We start from the raw sequence: 17,901 nt of genomic DNA, 5'->3' as shown, positions 1-17,901 counted from the left end.
CTTCTCCACAAGAAGAGAGGCCTATGAAAGGCAGGGTCTATGTCTTCTGGTTTGTGATTTTCCACTTTTCCACTATGGGTGATTAGAAACTCTGTACATAATTTTCAATATTAGGTCATCTCTTGTTTCTTTTAGGTCCATGTTTTAATAATTATTTCTATAGTTCTAATTAGTTAATATTTATCAGCAAATCATATCACATTCCATGATTTATTACTATAGCCCTGTCTCATCACTCCCTCACTTAGTCTGGACTCTTTGGCTAGGGTCATTACATGGAGTCTTACACTCTCTCCTGGCCAATTACCAAAACCACATTTAAAAAAAATTATATGAGCCCTCTCCTTAAGCAACTGGCTTCTGGGGGCAGAATGAGTACATGCAAGCACATTCTTAAATATGCTGCTTAGAACACCAGATTATTGAAGGAGATGGACCCTATGATTTCACATTCCAGGGGCCAAAACAGTTATGAAACCATGAGACCATCAGCATCTGATCAGCAACATTGTGGTTTTTCCCTTGGGAGAAACCCCTCGCAGAGAATGATAAGCTAGAAGCAAAGATAATTAGCAACCGGTAGAACAATCCTCCACAAAGGGTGCTGATTAGAATGGAGCAGCATCCACTTGGAAGAAGGCATCGAGCCACTGGAATAGGCAGAAATGCACTTCAACATTTTAATCGATATTTTGGAGAAGATAAAAGAGGGAAGGCTAATCACAGCATCAGATCTGTAGAAGCCAAAAAGCTGGGTGCACGGCAGAACCAGGATCCAAAATATCCACAATGGGACAGTGATGGGCTGAGCACAGCAAAGGGAGATTTCACAGGGTTCACTGGAAGGTCTCTGCCGCAGAGAGTGCTGGTTGGCCCCCAATACTCAGTCTACTCTTTTTTTTTTTTTTAGTAACAAAATAAGCTATTATCTCCATGTGACTAATTTCTGGTCTATGAAATGTAAGGAGTGTTGGGTGGGAGTTCTGGGAAGGCTGCTTGAAGAAATGACTTGGCTGGGAAGTGCATCCTTTTGACCCTTCAACCTTTTCTCTGTCTTGTAGCCTGTGATGGCTTGAAGGAGCTTGTGCAGTCACCTTGGACCACACTGTGACCTTGAGGGTGGAAGCCCGGCACTGCTGATGACACTGTTAAGCCTATATATTGATCTATAGCAATCCACACCTGGCTTTCTGTCACACGATTAAAAAATTCATGTTTCTTAGGTAGTGAATTAAATGTCTATTCTGTTTAAGCCACTGTTACTTTTGGTCTCCATTTTCCTCAGCTCAGTACATTTCCTATCTGTTATGAGTTGAATTATGTCCCTAAAAAGATATATTGAGGTCCTCACCCCCAGCACCTGTGAATGTGGCCTTATTTGGAAATAAGGTCTTGGCAGAGAAAATCAAGTTAAGGTGAGGTCATACTGGATTACAGTGGGCCCTAATCCAGTATGACTGGTGTCCTTATAAGAAGAAAAGAGACACACTGGGAGGAGGCCACGTGACTGTGGTAGCAGAGACTGCAGTGACGTATTTACAGGCAAAAGAACGCCAGGGATTACCAGAAGCTGGAAGAGGCAAGGAATGATTTTCCCCTACAGGTTTCAGAGGGAGAGTTCCCTACGGTGCCTGTATATCAGACTTCTAGCTAGCTTCCAGAACCATGAAACAGGAAATTTCTGTTGTTTTAAGCCACTCAGTTTGAGGTACTTCATTACAGCAGCCCTAGGAAACTAATATAGTACTAATGGAGTCTTACATCAGGTAAAAATAAACCACTTGGGTCTCAGAAAACCTGATAAGGCATGGCTTAGCAATTGTATGTGTCAAGAAATTATTATCTGTTTGAGCATATGAAACACTCAAAATGAATCAATGCTGTGAATATGGATACCAAGAAAGTTAATGCAACCTTAAAAAGACTTCAAAGAAATGTACTACCTAGAAAAGTTGGCAGTGGCAGGTTTATTCTGCTCCATACTAGTGCTAGTGAGAGCTCACCAAGTGCTGCATGCAACTTTTCTGAAAGCAAAGCACTAAAGAAATGATTGAAGACCTAGGAATATTTGGCCTAGCAGGGGAAAGCTTAGGAAGACAGCTACCTTCAAATATCTAAAAGGTTCTCAGAAAACAGGCAGAGAGTAGGTGCTTACTGAAGGCAAGAACAGAGGAAGGATCAGTCTAGCTTTGTGTAGTACCATTCAACTGAACTAGGACCAACAAGGGAGGCACAGGACACAAATTTAGGCCAAATGTAAGACCTATCTAGCTAATGAAAATAAAATAAACTTTAAAAGTATGTTGAATGAAGCAACTCAAGTGTCCATCAATGGATAAATGGATGAATACATTGTGGTATATCTATTCAATGGACTATTATTTGGCCATAAAAAGGAATGAAGCACTGACACAGGTTACAACATGGATGAACCTCAGAAACAAAGCCAGACACACAATGTCACACACTGTATGGTTCCATTTATATAAAATATCCAATCTAGGTAAATTCATAGAGACAGAAAGCAGATTAGTGGTTTCCAGGGGCTGAAAGAAGGGGAGGAATGGGGTGTGACTGCTTAATAGGTACAGGGTTTTCTTTCGGGAAAATGAAAATGTTTTGAAACTAGATAGAGGTAGTGATCACACAACACTGTGAATGTAGCAATACTAAGTGCCACTGCATTACTCACTTTAAGATGGTTAATTTTGTCATGTGAATTTCACCTCGATAATTTTTTTAAAAAGTATATTGAAAAGGAAGGCTAACATCTGCTCAGGGTAAGCAAATCTGCATGTAGAATCTAGCAAACTCTGCATCAGAAAACAAGCACAGGAAAATCAGAGCAGAGAACTCCAAAAGGCCCTTCGTGGTAAAAACCCGTCGTCTACTGGAGGGTAACCCATGACTAGATACAGACGTTTAAGACTTTCCATCATAGTCCCAAGGTTCTCTTCCTGTACAGCTTACGATTACTGCCTTAAGAGACCACAACTATCTTCATGTTTTCAACTTATGCAGAAACAAGACACTGTCCCAGGTAGCCTGGCAACATTTGCACTGTCTCTAACCTACTTTTTAAATCAATAATCCGTCAGCCACAGCCATTTTGAAATTGCAACACACAATGATCACAAGTTCAGTATTTCCCTTCTCCCTTGAAGGCCAGAGTCCTATATGGTACCGATGTTCCGTTACAAAAGATTTTAACAGTTTTACAACTGAGGATAATGTGAGAAACACTAGGGGTGTCCCACAGTAGGACTGGAAGTCATTTCAGTGCTTTCCTCATGAGGGGTCTTCAAGAAATTTTGTTGAACAAACTAAACTCCGCCACAGTGCTCCTGCCCCCGACAGCGTCACAAGTAAATGTTTTCTTATCAAGCATGGATTCAAGTATGGCAATGTTAGTGAGGAAAAGTTTAACTTGGTTTGAAATCTTAGTTCTATTAAGGAAAAACCAAAACAAACAAACGCTTTATTTTTGGTGAATTACATAATACAGGATCCCCTGGGGGTTCAGCTCACAGCCATACAGACTTGGCCACCTTAAGAAGTAAAAAACCACATACATCCTTAAAATAAATATATATTAAAATAATTATTCTCTAACTTGGATAAGTCTTGTCTCTATCATCAGTGTGAAAAAGGGTTCTATTCACTTAGGAACTTACACATACATTGGAGTTTTCATTCCTGTATTTATCTGCACTTCCTATGTGCAGAGGATGCAAGAGAGTATACTCCTAATAATTAGCAATTTGTATACTGTTAAATTGCCATGAACCTGAAAAAACTTAACTGATTTCTTTTTTTTTTTTAAGGTATCTGAGAAGAGAGACATGTCTAAAACCCTGAGAACAAAACCGTCCCAGCTTTCTTTCTCGTAACACTGGCGAGAGGAGCCAGAAAAAGAGCCAGCTCTCATACCCCAAGTCAATTCTGTAAAGTACTCAAGCCAACTGCAACACAGGACTAAATGAGAGTAGATTTATCATGTGAGGATGAGACTGGCACAGTAAGAGGCAAGTACTTTACCATTTACCAAACTTGACAACATATTTGAAGTCCCCACTAGTCAAGCATTAGGAAAGTCTGGTGATTTTGTCCATGTGGATATTCACAAATGCCTATTTTTGCCCACAGACATCAATTTTATATAATCCATGTAATGCTAAACTATTTTTACAAATAAGGAAATGTCCTGTTCGTTGCTATGTCCCTAGTCCCTAGCAAAGTGCCTAGGATATAGTAGGTGTTTAATAAACTATTATTAAATGAAAGTAACGTATGACTGAGACACAGAAACCCAGAACTTAAGACCCAGTTAAGCATAATCCTGCAAAACAGACCTTTTGGAAAACCCTGTGGTAATTACAATGATCCTGTCCATCGCACTACTGATTTTGGAGCTACCTTGGAACTATCTCTAAAAAGATGCAGCTTTTTCCTCCTACTAGGAAAGCCCAGGAACATCATAGATAGAATTAAGAGATTCCCCACTCATCACTAGCAACTGAAAATGGACTGCAGAAGAGTGGGCTGAGTCCCACTGTCAAGGTCCCTGTGAGGAATGGCGAAGAGCAGTATCACCAACCAGGATGCTCTGAACCTCCAGTTATTCCAGACGGTCATCTTCTGAGCAGCAACATGGCCTGAGCAGCTAAGCTAGGAAAGCTTTTCCCTGGGAAGAGTAGTTGATAACCTTGGTAAATGCCTGCCTAACATGCTCCCATCTTGAGGACAAGAAAATGAAGGGAAAAAATACTTCAAAATGCATGTGTTCGCCCACTCATTTAAAAAAGGGTCATAAACAATAAAAGATAACCTGATGTATTAAAGCACTACCAGTAACATCATCAGCATTTACTGGAAAGTTACCGATCTACTAGCTATACACTTTCCTTTCACTTTCTCTCACCAGGAATGGAATCCTAAGACCGGCTGACTTTCTAAGAAGTAATTCAGTTTTCACTGAACTTGACTTGATGAGCTAGATGCTTAAAAAGTCTCAAAGGCAGCATCGGTTCATGAAGCAAGGTGATTCCCCTGGAGTCTACAACTGGATTGATGAGTCACACTAAATATATATACTTTTGCTTTCTTTTCGCACCTGCTGATGCAAATCTTAGGATGAGACTGACGTAAAAAGAATTCGCTATAACAGCTAATTCTCACTTATGTGTTCCATATTTTTTAAAAAATCTACATTCTACTTTGCTAATTATCAAAGATATACTAAATAAGGCAAGGAACATTTTATACCTATCAAATTAGTTAAAAATAAATTAATGATAATGCCCAAATGCTGCAAAGGCAGTGGTAAAACTGGTACTTAAGTTGAGATAATCCATTAAGAAAGTAATGTGGCAACATGAATCATGTCCACATTGTATTTATGCACTTAGATATGTACTGTTGATAAGAAATATTTCAAATAATAAATAATTTAAGCAGGAAAACATTCATCACAATTTTCTAGTAAATGGATAGTGAAATTGCCTAAAGTGTCCAATGAGAGGAATGGTTAAATTTGTGTTTAAAAGTTTTGGTACTGAAAATTAACTAGCAACAGAGACAGATGCTCAAAAAAAACATGATACAAAAGCGTTATCTTCATTATGACCGAAACCACATAAAAAATACATATGGATATGCAAAAGAACAAGGGTATACACAACAATGGTGGTAGCCCTTTGTAGTTCTTGACTTCTTGTTAAATTTTGTGAAATGATATATTATCTTAAAATTAAAATAAAAACCCATGAGAACTTTAAAATATTTTTCTAAAACTAGCCTGTGTATCAACCCTTTTCAGTGAAAAGATCTGAAGATAAAATCTGGTTGTAAAACTGGCCTATGAGTTAAAAAATAAGTAGATAACAAGTTCCCTATTCTTACTCTCTTCTCACCCAGATCCTTACAAATCCTTGGACCAGATAAATTTGGAAAGTGAGGCATATTACAGTCCTGTACTGGTGAGGCAGACTTCACATTATCATTTTACAGGTTCTAGGACAATCCACAATAAGTCCTGTTTAACCTTGGCTAGCCCAGAGTTGGCTAGAAGTACTTGATCACAAAACCTTCTTTGCCTGGAAGACCTTCAAACATTCCTCTCCGCACAGTTTGGGAAATGCTGCTTGGGTCCATGATGCTCAGAGGGGGCGACAGAGGGAAGGCATCTTACCAGTAAGGTGCTTCCAGACTATGTGCTCCCCAGATGGGAGTCACCAACGAGAGACTGCCTTATCCCTCAGGTGTAGGTACTAAGGACGAGAAAACGCTTGAGAACTACTCCTCTGTGCTGCTAGTTAGAAACAATGGAATCTCATACAAATCAAATAAGCCCTTTATGGTATAGGTTTGGGAGGTTTTCTGGCCCCTGCAAAAGGGGTTCTGATCTAGTCCAAAGGTAACAGCAGTTTCTACAAAGGAAAGTTATCTATTCTCTGTAATTAAGAAGTGGCAACCAAAGATATGAGTAACCCATACAGGAACTAGTCAGCTTCTCTTTTAGATATAAATATATACTGTTCATGATGTGAAAAATAAAGCATGTATCTTTTTGAAGTCTGGATATTTTCTTAAATATATGTGTGCAGGGTGTCACCACAGGGCATATACCAAATATCCACTTCCCAGAGCTAAGGGAGGAGCAAGCTCCCCCCAACACACACACACAGACAGACACACAGACAGACACAGACACACACACAGACACACACAGACACACATACACACACACACACACACTTCTTGAGCATGATACGACCGTTACCTCTGGTCGAAGTGTAGCTTTCATGCAGACTTGGCAAAGAGGTCCATTTCGGGAGAACTGAAGGGGAAGGTGCCGAGTTCGATTTTGACATGTTGGCTCCTCACAAATCAACCAGCCCTGGAGAGACAAAGGATGCTTCAGTCCTATCACCACCATCAACCAATACAAATAAAAACCCTATCGTGATCAAGATAGACTCATTGTGATCAAGGTAGACTCACTGCATTCAAACCTTCCTTAGAGATTCTGAAATAGCTCTCTACCCTTCTTTCCTGATGTGTTAATTTGATCTATGCCCCCAACATAAAAGTTAGGAAACTCATAAAGTTTAAAAAAAAAATCACATGAGACGTTATTTTCTTTACTTAAAAGAAATCCCCAACCCCACCGAATACACCAAAACCTCCAAATAAAAACTCATATGATTACATGCAGAATGTAAACTGATGGGTTTACAGGAAATTACAATCTAAATAGGAAAGCAAGGTCTAAAAGCTTTACACAAAGCCTAAAAGCAATTCACTATGGGCTGCTTTAAGAACCAAGTTGTATGGTACCAACTAAAACAACACAGAGAAGGGAGGGATTCATGTAGATTCTACCTATCTGAGACATATAACTACTACCATAGCAAAAGACCCTGAACTAGAAAAGAGAATCAGTGGTTCTGAGCCATAGGCAACTGTTTGTTCCAATTCCTAGGGCCTATTACCACATTTTCTTGATTTGAGGACACGGTTTTATTCACATTTTAATGTTTCTGAAACTCAGACACCTTTACAAATGACATGTATTTATGTTTCCTCCAAAAAAGCTGTTAAGAGTGCAGCTCACAATCGATGGCCCCTCAGAATTAAAGACACAAGATACTTTGCTTTAGCCTGTTCTAGGTATGGGGGAGACAGAGGGATCGTGGGGCTGACAGCAGCAGCTGGTAATACATTTTAAATGTAGCCTATAAAGCTAAACATGAGACTAGTTTTTTCTTGAAGTATCAATTTAGGTGTATTAATAAAGGAAACAGTAGCATTCAAGGAAACCATGTATGAAAAATGCAGGACTGAACCACCCCTTCATCATTCATCTGGGTTTGTGACACTATTTGCTACCTGAGGCTTTACACACTTGCGAATATCTATCAGTTAATCTTCACAACCATAGCTGTAATTCATTCAATTCTTAACAAAAATTTTTAAAAAGCAAGCAGATAGGTCAATTACCATGTTTTGAGACAATAAAGTATTAAGTACCAGAATACAACCCAGAAGTTAAAATTATTTTTTAATTTTTAAAATATAATGTTCAAAAGCTACAGTTCTTTTCAGATGTTTTTGAAACTTGATTCCATCAACTTCCCACAACTTCATGACTCACCAGGTGAGCTGCCAACCAGGGAGATGCTAAATTGTCACCTCACCTGTTTCTAAAGCAAACACCCAACTCCATCTCTGACAGAGTTACTAACTAAATGTCCTTTCAAATCATATAGAAAACAGATAATATAATTTGTCTAGACTTCCTACCAGTTATAATTAACATTAAAGAGGTCTTTTCTTCTTTGTCACCTCTCTATTCAGTACTTATTTGGGTTTGTTTGTACTTACTATCTGTTAATCTCCCTTTACAAATGACAACAATAACTAGAGCTATTATGCATGGAAATTAAACATGCTGATAACTGTGTGAAGGGAACTGGGGCTGAAAAAAAATATTAGAAGCCTGTAACTCTTTATGCCTCTTGTTTTATTTTGATAATTAAGCTTTTGGTCTTGGCGTATTTTAAATAAAACTCTTCTATGGGGGAAAGAGGCCCTAATCATATTCAATATATGCTTTGCTTCCATTCAGTTTTGTCAAGTACATTTGGTTAACCCTTTGTTCCCCCAGCAAATATTGACTGACTGTGCTAAATATACCTTTCAAGGAACATTTGAGCTGTTAAAAATAAATATGCCAGATCTTTGAAAATATTCCATGATGGCGCAAATCTTACGTTACAAGATCTCATAGTGCATTTTGCCTCTCATGGGTGATAAAAACAAAGCAAAAGAAAATACTAACGTTGTATAAATTCCCTTTGAATTATCACTCACAAGGACAAAATTAAACTTATTTTCATTTCCCATTTGGGAAATAACATGCAGCCCAAAGGTACATTGCCAAGTCAGTGGAAGGGAAAAAAATTTAATAATGTGTAGTTCTTTGGAAGTCCAATCTATAAAAATGTTTGGCTTTTAATAAAAAACCCCAGAACCACTCTAAGGATGTCTGCCATCCAAATATGTCATTTTATTATGCAATGCCACATGTAAATGCCAAACTGTCATAACCAAGAGTAATACGGTCATTAAGTTTTCCGATGGCTACTTTAACCATGTTTTAAGTGGAGGGTTCAAAAGAGGTGACGCTGGCCTGTCCAATAGCAAAACAAACCTTTACCAAAACATGCAAAACTCTATCACCTGTTGCTTTAGTCTCAGCATCACTAATTCCTTGAAATCATTGTGTATGAAATTGTGTCAAATTGGTTGAAGAACTGATTGGTTCTGATTGCTAAATTATATTTCTGAGGCCTCAACGAAAATGGTTTCTGTCTGCACATGCTAAAAAGGGATCGATTTCCACTTGTAACTGAGGTGTTCTTGGTAGCTGCACCTTAAACACAAACTGCTATTCATTTGTGTACATCTGTATTTTTAGAAGGATGCACACACAGAAATCACCCACACCCGGAAATGTGGTGCATAGGAGGCATTCAAAAATATCTTTTGAAGAAAATAAATGAATAAAATAGAAGCAATAAAATAAAAACGCACAGTAGCAGATTTATGGAAAATAAGGAAAGGGTTTAAAATTCACAGGAGAAAAAAACTTCACAGTAGTTTTCATACTCTTGAATCAAATATATGATGGGTCTTTCTCCCATTTCCAATCAGTTACCAAATCTGTCCGCTGGCCTTATAGTCCCATTATCACCAACCTCACTCAAGCCCAGACCTCAAAACTGAACTACTGTGATAGCTCATGCCTGGTTTCCCTGACTCCATGCTCTCCCACATCCAATGCACAGACTTGCCAAGTGTAGCTTCCCAAGGGCTCTCCATTCCCATCCCCCAATGGTATACCTTCCATAGAGGATAAGAACACATGCTTTGGTCCCATTCCTCCTTTCTCATCATTCTCTTACGCCAGCTCTTCGCCCCACAGCGTTGGTTTTCTCACTGTCCTCACCGCTTTTTGCCTATTGCCAACTCCTTGTCTCTGCTCATGCTGTATAACCTCTGCCTACAATGCCCATTCCTTGAGCATCACTTCTTTTCCTCTCCCGTAAAATTTTCCCAGCCCTCAGGAACTTCTCCCTCTAGCCCAGCTGCCACTGAGCACACTCTGCTTTGCACTCTCCTGGAACCATCTTATTTTACCTCCCTAACTGGATGGTCAGGCCCTCAGGGAATGACCCACTTTGGATCTGGTAGTGTCCCACCCAATATCAAGCACAAGGGTTCACACTCAATCAAGAAAACCGAACTGAGGTTATGAAAAGGTTATGCACTTGAGTGTGGTCTCTCCCCTCCCATTTATTAATAGGTAATTTTGTATAAAGTTGCCAAACCTCTCTCTAAGCCTCAGTTTCCTCGTCTATAAAACAGGAGGTAATAATGTTTACCCTATTAGAGTTGTTTACCCTATTAGAGTTGTTATAAGAAAGCCCGCACAAATGTTCAGTAAATGTCAAATACTGTTATTATCCTCCATATGCCTCCGGTACTGGGGAATGTCAGTGCTGTACTTACAGCTGACAATGCATTATTCAAAATGCACTATTCCAACCAGGAAAGAGCCTGGTCAGTTTCTGCCTGGTGTTATCCCAAAATGGAGAACTTAGGGATAACCCGTAAGATTAGGTGGAGCTGCTTCTCAATTTGGTTGCAAAATAGTACAACTATGCAGTCAACACAAGTGAAATTTCCATGTTTTTCCTGATAAAACTATACTGGATTTGAAGTTATAGATGGCAGAACAGACAGTGAGGAAAGTGCTTTATTTTGGGATTCACAGAGATTTTCAAGAGACAACACAACACAGTACTGCAGTGACGTATGATTTAAACTGTAATGGCTCTCCAGGAGTGCGGTGACAGGGTTACAGGGCGAGGTCTGCCAGCATGCGTGCTGTTACAGAGTTCATCATATCATTACTATTTTTCTATAATGGCCATTAACTGCTCCTCTCCCCAAACTATATGCACTTTGAGAATACCAGATACTCTTTTCACCCAAAACCATTTATAAATGTTCTGGGGCTCCCGTGCAGTCACATTTTTCTGTCACAGAATTATCCCCAGTGTAAAACGGGTCTTCTTATAGACAGTGCACAGTATGGGCCCACAGCTGCTTTTGAAGAATGACATGTTGTGATTTGGGATTTCCAGAAATATCAAAAAACAAATTGCTTTCTGACCCACATTTGCACCCAAAACTGGGAGAAAATTTTCCTAAGATCTCCAGGGGAAGTTTTAACAGGAACATAATTTTGCTTTAAAAGTTAAATCTTCTACTACACTGCAGCATGCTGGCATGTCAAAGAGTGATTATTAAGTCTCAGAGAGGTGCCAGGGTAGGAGACGAAAGAGCAAATCAGGAAAGATACACACATAAACTAACTATTCACCAAAGTTAATACAAAAATATTTTTAACAAAATTATCAAACAAAACAAGTGGAAAGTGCCTCGTCGGTCAATGTGAGAATTCTAAATATTATTAAAATTGATTTTTAAAGTAAGACATCTCTTTAAGTGAACAGTCACATGTCATTTCATCCAAGTTATTTGAAACTTATTGATCTTATCATCTGTGCAAGGACCAGACTCTGACATCAGTTTGCTGAAAAGATAATGGAGCACTCCCAAACTGTTATGATAGGTTAGATGCAAACAGTGGTCCTCATTTAGACACAGAGAATAGCACTACAAGTGGGAAAATTCCAACCTCAGCAATTGTATATTACAGGATAAATTAGCAAGTTGTTCTGCTTTGCCTCGCATCAAATCCAATACCCTAGCCTTGTTATTTTAATTTGCAATCAGAAGCTGAGCATCAGAAGATGTACCTGAGGTACATTAAAGAGCCCCATGCAAGCCATCTTCTCCTGCTATACTGTGAGCAGAGAAAGCCAACAATTACCAGCAATTTTATTTTACCACTGTAGGACAATACTAGAACAGTTAAAATTGTCTCCGTGCAAGCAACCAGGGAAAATATACTTGAAATGACTTTATAAGGAAAATTACATTTTGGGGGAAAAAAGTTCAACGGAGGACATGTATCTTTCTGTATAGGCAGCTAAAATCTCTCCTAGTATGTTCAAGCCTATTCTATAAAATACTCTCCCTATTCATCCAACTCAAAAGCAAGCTACATTCTTAGGCTATAATAGGTCACAACTAAGTACACAGTACCTTGCTTCAGGAATAATTTTGCTTTGTCTGTCAATTGTCAACAAAGCACAAAGAGCTCATGCAACCCAGCCATGTACTGTGGATGATAGAGATCTAACAAAATACAAATAGTAAGAATACAAGATTTCTGAGCCGCCCTGCTTTCACTTTACACGAGGAACTGAAAGCATTTTCCTCTCCACATTCCATTAATCTCTATTGTATTACAAATCTTTTCATAAAAGACTTTTTTCCCCCCTATGTGGAGCTACAAGTGACTTGTGGATGTAATATTCCAACCATGATGAATGTCCGACTTTCCAACATGAATGGTTATAAATGGATGTGTCAGTTAAGGCATATAGTCATTTCAACAAGGAAAAAAGAAAGAATCAAATGGAATGAGATGGAAAAATGGCTACTCTGATGCTCACATTAATATTTTAGTGATGAGGCCTCTAAGAAAAATTGTTCATTACTTCCAACACGGCTCCGGCCTCTCAACTCCTCGCTCTTGAAAAAACATCACCTTAGGTATGTACACATACTAACAAATAAACTTCAAAAGTTAACTCAAGGCTTAGTTTCATCAATATGTATACAGAAAAAAAGACTGGAAGGAAATACTCTAAAAAGCCATCCGTGGTTATCTCTAGGTAGTTTCTTCTGTTTCTGTATTTTGTAAATTTTCTACAAGTGTACATTGTTTTTTAATCAGAAAACTGTTATTAAATGGGGGGTGGGGGAAGAGACAGTTTTGCCAAGAGTGTTCAATATAAGTGAATTACTAACACGTCTGAAAAATATTTTGAGCTTTAACATGTGTTTGGTTGTTTCCAAAATGATTTTTCAGAGAATGGGCTTATGGGAAAAAAAAGGCACATAAAAAACATTTTCTTAAAAATTTTTTTTTAACTCTCAGAAATTTCTAGAGTAGGTCGATTTTAAGCACATAAGCAGTTTCCAAATAGAAAGTGGCAGGGCATGCATTATTAGTATTACAATCATATATGAAATTAAGCTACTCACTAAAATGCACACAGCCTTCTATGGAATATGATTTGATCTCCAAGGGCAGGTAATAAATCAGTTTTAAAGAGAGGTGCTTTGTTCCTCAGGCCTCTTCCCCTGTCTTTACTCAGTGTACGAATGGATCAGCTTAGATGTCCAGGGTAGGGATCAAATAAAAAATTCAATCAGGAGGGCATGCCTAGAAACTTATTACTAGCAGAGTTTCTTTTCTTTGCTCAAGTCTAGCTAAAAGTAATTTTTATTGTTCGTTTGTTTCCAGGCTATTTATTGGCATGGTTTAATGTGATATACCTTTGGGTACTGAACAACAAATGTTCAAACTGAACTATCTATGCAGTTGCCTCAAAGGGCATCTTAAAATCAGAATGGACTTCAAACCATCACCAGGCAGTGTTTGTTCATTTAACTTTAATTATTTTCTCCTTGAGAATGGTACTAATGAAACTGAATATCTTTCATGGTTTCGAAGGACCGTCTGAATAGTCTGTAAACAGAACTAAGGGTAGACAAGAGATCTGGCTGAGCCAGGGGGTTGCTAGGTGATGTAGAATGTAAACCCACAAACTTGTTAAGGTTTGCTTTGCTTTCATGCCACTTTCACACACTCTCAAAAGTTTTAAGAATTGATTTTTCAGGTGGCCATTAAAAAAAAAAGAAGAGAACCCCCCCCTCCGAAATACTCCCCCAAATGCTCTGCCAGATTCGGAAGAGTTGAAATCCATCTGACCTTTGGCTGTAACCTGGGAAACTTTTGCTTTTACGTAAATGTAGGATCATGTATTTTATGAATGCCATCACCAAAGAAGCAAATCCACAAAAGTGGATTTCCAAATTTCAAAACGACATGTCTAATCTTTTCTTATTCAACTTGGAATAAAATAAAGATTTCTTTCCAGAAAAAAAAACTGTGACCACAGCTTAGAGGGATTTGGGGCACAAAACCCACAACCCCATGGCAAATACCTCAGCACAGATTACCGTCGTGACAGACCTCTCGGTTTAGCCCCTGGCGGCTCTCTTCTGGCCTATACACCAGGTCTCACTGCCTGTGAGGCTTCTCCCTGCCGCCCCCTCCCTCAAGCTCCTTTTTAAGTAGCTGATCAGAGATTGTCCAGTAAGAGCACTTTATTAGATCATCAGGCAGAGGGGTTCACAAGTACTGAGAGCAATGGGCTCAAATGCAGCACATCAGTTTTAATAGACCAGGGGCTACTAGTAAACTGCAGATACTGCTGAGAACTTTCCATGCACTGAACTCTTGAAAAAGCACCGTCTCTCCAGCTTAAATGCAGCTGCCTCTTTCAATGCCGCAAATGGGTAAATTTGACAAAAAAGCCACCATTAAGACTACATGAAAGGCTCAAGACAACATCCTTTCAATGCTTTGTACTTCAGTAATCAGATGTACTTACTCACCCCCTCCCCCAAACCCGATCAAGAACTATTTCTGAATGGTAGGAAATAATTCCACTTTGTACATCTTTTAGTTAATCAAGACTTTCTATTCAGCAATTTGACCTTTTGTTCAAAACAGGATTATCAGTTTTTTCGCCAGTTACCAAGGGCGACTCGCATGGTGAACATAATTGCAATAATTTGCAAAACACCATGGCAACCCACATTACAACTAGGTAAATACTGGGCTTTTGTGCTACATTGTTATTTTCAGAGATGCTGAAGTCAAAGAACGAATGACAAATGAACACAAAATTTATATTTGCTTTGTCTCAAAAGAGAAGAAAATTGATAACAAGAATTGGGGGGAAACCGACTACAGCTGTAATTTCTAACTTGATTAATTAGGATGGTAACAGTCCTTAACAGTATATTCAACAAACAGCCCTGACTTCGTCTCTCCACCCACCTCTCTCTATACCACTACCAGTATCCACCCCCATCCCAGACAAATTTTTTCAGCTTGGAGAACAAACATCCCCCATTTGCTCTTTTCTTCAACTTAATGGAATCCTTAATTGCAGAATATTGTTCTCCTGCTCTTCACGGCAATGAAAACGGAGAGAAAGGAGGAGAGCGCCAGGGCAGACAGGGAGCTACAGTCATTTTTTTCCTGCCTCTTTTGGACACCCCAGGCCCAATGATGAGACGGCATTTTTCTGGTATCAGCAGCTGTTTCGTAGCAGACAATAAAGTAAAAACTATTTAGCTTTGCAGAAAAGCCACTTCTTTCCTCTTGGCAATACAAGGTAAGTCTACATGGCGAGATGAAGTTTCATAATTTAAATGCCAGAACGTAAGATGAGAAAATAATGATAATAAAAAAAAATACATTTTTCCTGTAAAGAAATTATTAACTGTGGTTCTGTCCAAAAAGCTGTTGAAATGCATGTGTTTGCTATCTGGGGAAGATGTTCGACAATACCACCCATGTGCTGAAAGCCACTTTATACTCAGAGAGCCCAATTCACAAAACAATTTAAAAACAGAAACTCAGTACTCAGAAATTAATACAAAAATCAAAATCATATTCTTTGTAAACATGGTCTGGAAAACAGTATTATCATCTTTTCTGTAATAAATGTGACGATTAGGAAAGTTATATCAGAATTGCTTTACTTAGGTATGAAAGGCAGGTTCTACTTTATAGTAAAGGAGCAGTTTTTTCTAAGAGGCACAAATTCTGCTGTAACGCCTAGCTTTTTGGAAATTATCAAAATTGACTTTCCCATGTAAAATGTAATGTTTGGGAATGAGAAAAGAAAAATACACAGAGAGGGTTTACAGAAGTTATACAGCCGAGATCGCGAAAAACAAGAAGCACCAGATGCACTCTCAACACAGCCCAGCCTGCTTTCCTCCATCTGCTTATTACAAGGCAGAGCAAAAGCAGTCTCTCAAATGATCTGCATATACAGTCCTCCTAACTTTTGAAAAATCAAATGAACGTGATACTATAATGGGTCCATTCTTATTTTGTCAGGTCTGAAAACTCCCAGATAGATTTCTAAGATTCAGCTTAGAGAGATCACAATATAACATTCTTCAGAATATGCCTCTGAAATTACAGATACTGTGATTTCTCCTGAGAAGTAAAAATCAAAAGAATGTGACACGTTAACTCCTTCTCAGTCAGTGACAACCTCTTTATACTTGGAAAATATATTTTATTTTCTGGCTTAGTTCATTCTGAATTTACCATACCTATATTAAGTGCATTCCTACCTAAAGCCCAAATGTTAAGAGGAAAGGGATTCTTCAATGCCAAATGATAAAGGGTTCAACAAGCTGTCAGTATTTTTTGATCAAACAGACTTGACGACAGATCATAAAGTGGGCCTAAAATCGTCATGACACTTGAACTTCTTTAAGAAACCCTTATTTATAAATGAAATATTTTAGAATCTATCTGGAATTTCTTCACTTATAATATTTTACTTAGTATATTTGTTCCCTCCTGTCCCAACCTTTTGTAGCTTCTATGGCTTCTGTGGTTCCCGTGGGTTTTTTGCCTTTTCTCCTCTTGTTTTTTCTTCTCTTTTTTTTCTCAACTGGATAGGATGCTTCTTGACTTCTATTTGTGAATTGCAACATCCAACCCTCTATAACGCCAATAAATTACCCAAATCAAGAATAGCAAATAACCAAGCAGGTGGACTGCATTCCATCTCCAACTCCATCCCCACAGGCGATATAGGATGAAAACTGGTACTCAAAATGAAACCCACCTGCTATCCCTGCCCTGACTCCTGCTTGCTCTAGAATTCTCAACTCTGGCTGCACAGTGGAATCACTAGGGGAACATTACAAACAGATTGCTGGGCGCCACCCCAGAGTTTCTGCCTCAGTCGGTCTTGGGGGGGTGCCTGAGAATGTGCATCTCTAACAAGCTCCCAGGAGATACTACTGCTGCTGCTGGTCTCAGGACCACGCTTTGGGAACCACTAGTCTGGGGTACAGAATGGGCATCAGGATTTTAAAAAGCTCCCCAAGTGATTCCAATGTGTGGCTCTGGTTGAGATTCACTGTCTGTGTGATTCTCATTCTCTACTGTTCTAAGGGAACTACTGGTTATTATCTTCGGAAGAATGAAGTTTATAAACAGAACTGTACTAAAAAACTCTGCCCTCTCAACTATTTCTCCTTCAACGTTTACTCTTTCTTTAGATACTATTGATGTGATTCTCTCTTTTACTCTTTCGAAGTTCTCCATGTGCCATTAGAATTATTAGCAAAGCCTCATACCGGACGTAATTCTATTAGAAGAACTGACCAATTCCTACCTGGTTTATAACATGTATGTAGCTTAGTAACATTCCTCCCTTAAACAAACCAATAAACAAACCCTTACTCTAGCACTGACAATACAGTCCCTACGATATGAAGTGTGCTTCACTTAGGAACACAGAATTTTAGGAGTGCTGGTGAAAATCGTGTCTCTGAAAGCAAGTGCAATTCCATTTTTGACTTTGACAAGTAATATGAAATATATTTGAACCCTAAATTTTAAAGTTGGAAGGAACTTTAGAGCTCTAGTCTAATCCTTCACATTCGATCTGAAGAAAATGAGGCCCAGGAAACAGTAAACTCCTTGTACACTGTCACAGCAATAAGCTGCAGGGCCACCCGGGTCTCTGAACTTCTAGTCCAGTGCTCTTTGCTCTCTGCACCTACTCTGCTTAGTGCATGAGCCAA

At 38.8% G+C, this 17,901-nt stretch overlaps 1 protein-coding gene across 3 annotated transcripts in view; it reads right to left on the bottom strand.

The window, feature by feature from the left end:
* POLA1 (DNA polymerase alpha 1, catalytic subunit) overlaps window positions 1-17,901 on the bottom strand; it is a 299,723-nt gene that overhangs the window by 93,621 nt on the left and 188,201 nt on the right. For all 3 annotated transcript variants that reach the window (XM_061178523.1, XM_061178524.1, XM_061178525.1), the window contains one exon: window positions 6,782-6,898. In XM_061178523.1, the coding sequence (XP_061034506.1) occupies window positions 6,782-6,898 (117 nt within the window). The remainder of the gene's footprint in view (window positions 1-6,781; window positions 6,899-17,901) is intronic.

Source organism: Eubalaena glacialis, chromosome X (genome assembly GCF_028564815.1).
Source record: "Eubalaena glacialis isolate mEubGla1 chromosome X, mEubGla1.1.hap2.+ XY, whole genome shotgun sequence".
Taxonomy (NCBI): Eukaryota; Metazoa; Chordata; class Mammalia; order Artiodactyla; family Balaenidae; genus Eubalaena; species Eubalaena glacialis.
This window is presented reverse-complemented; position numbering and strand designations above follow the sequence as displayed.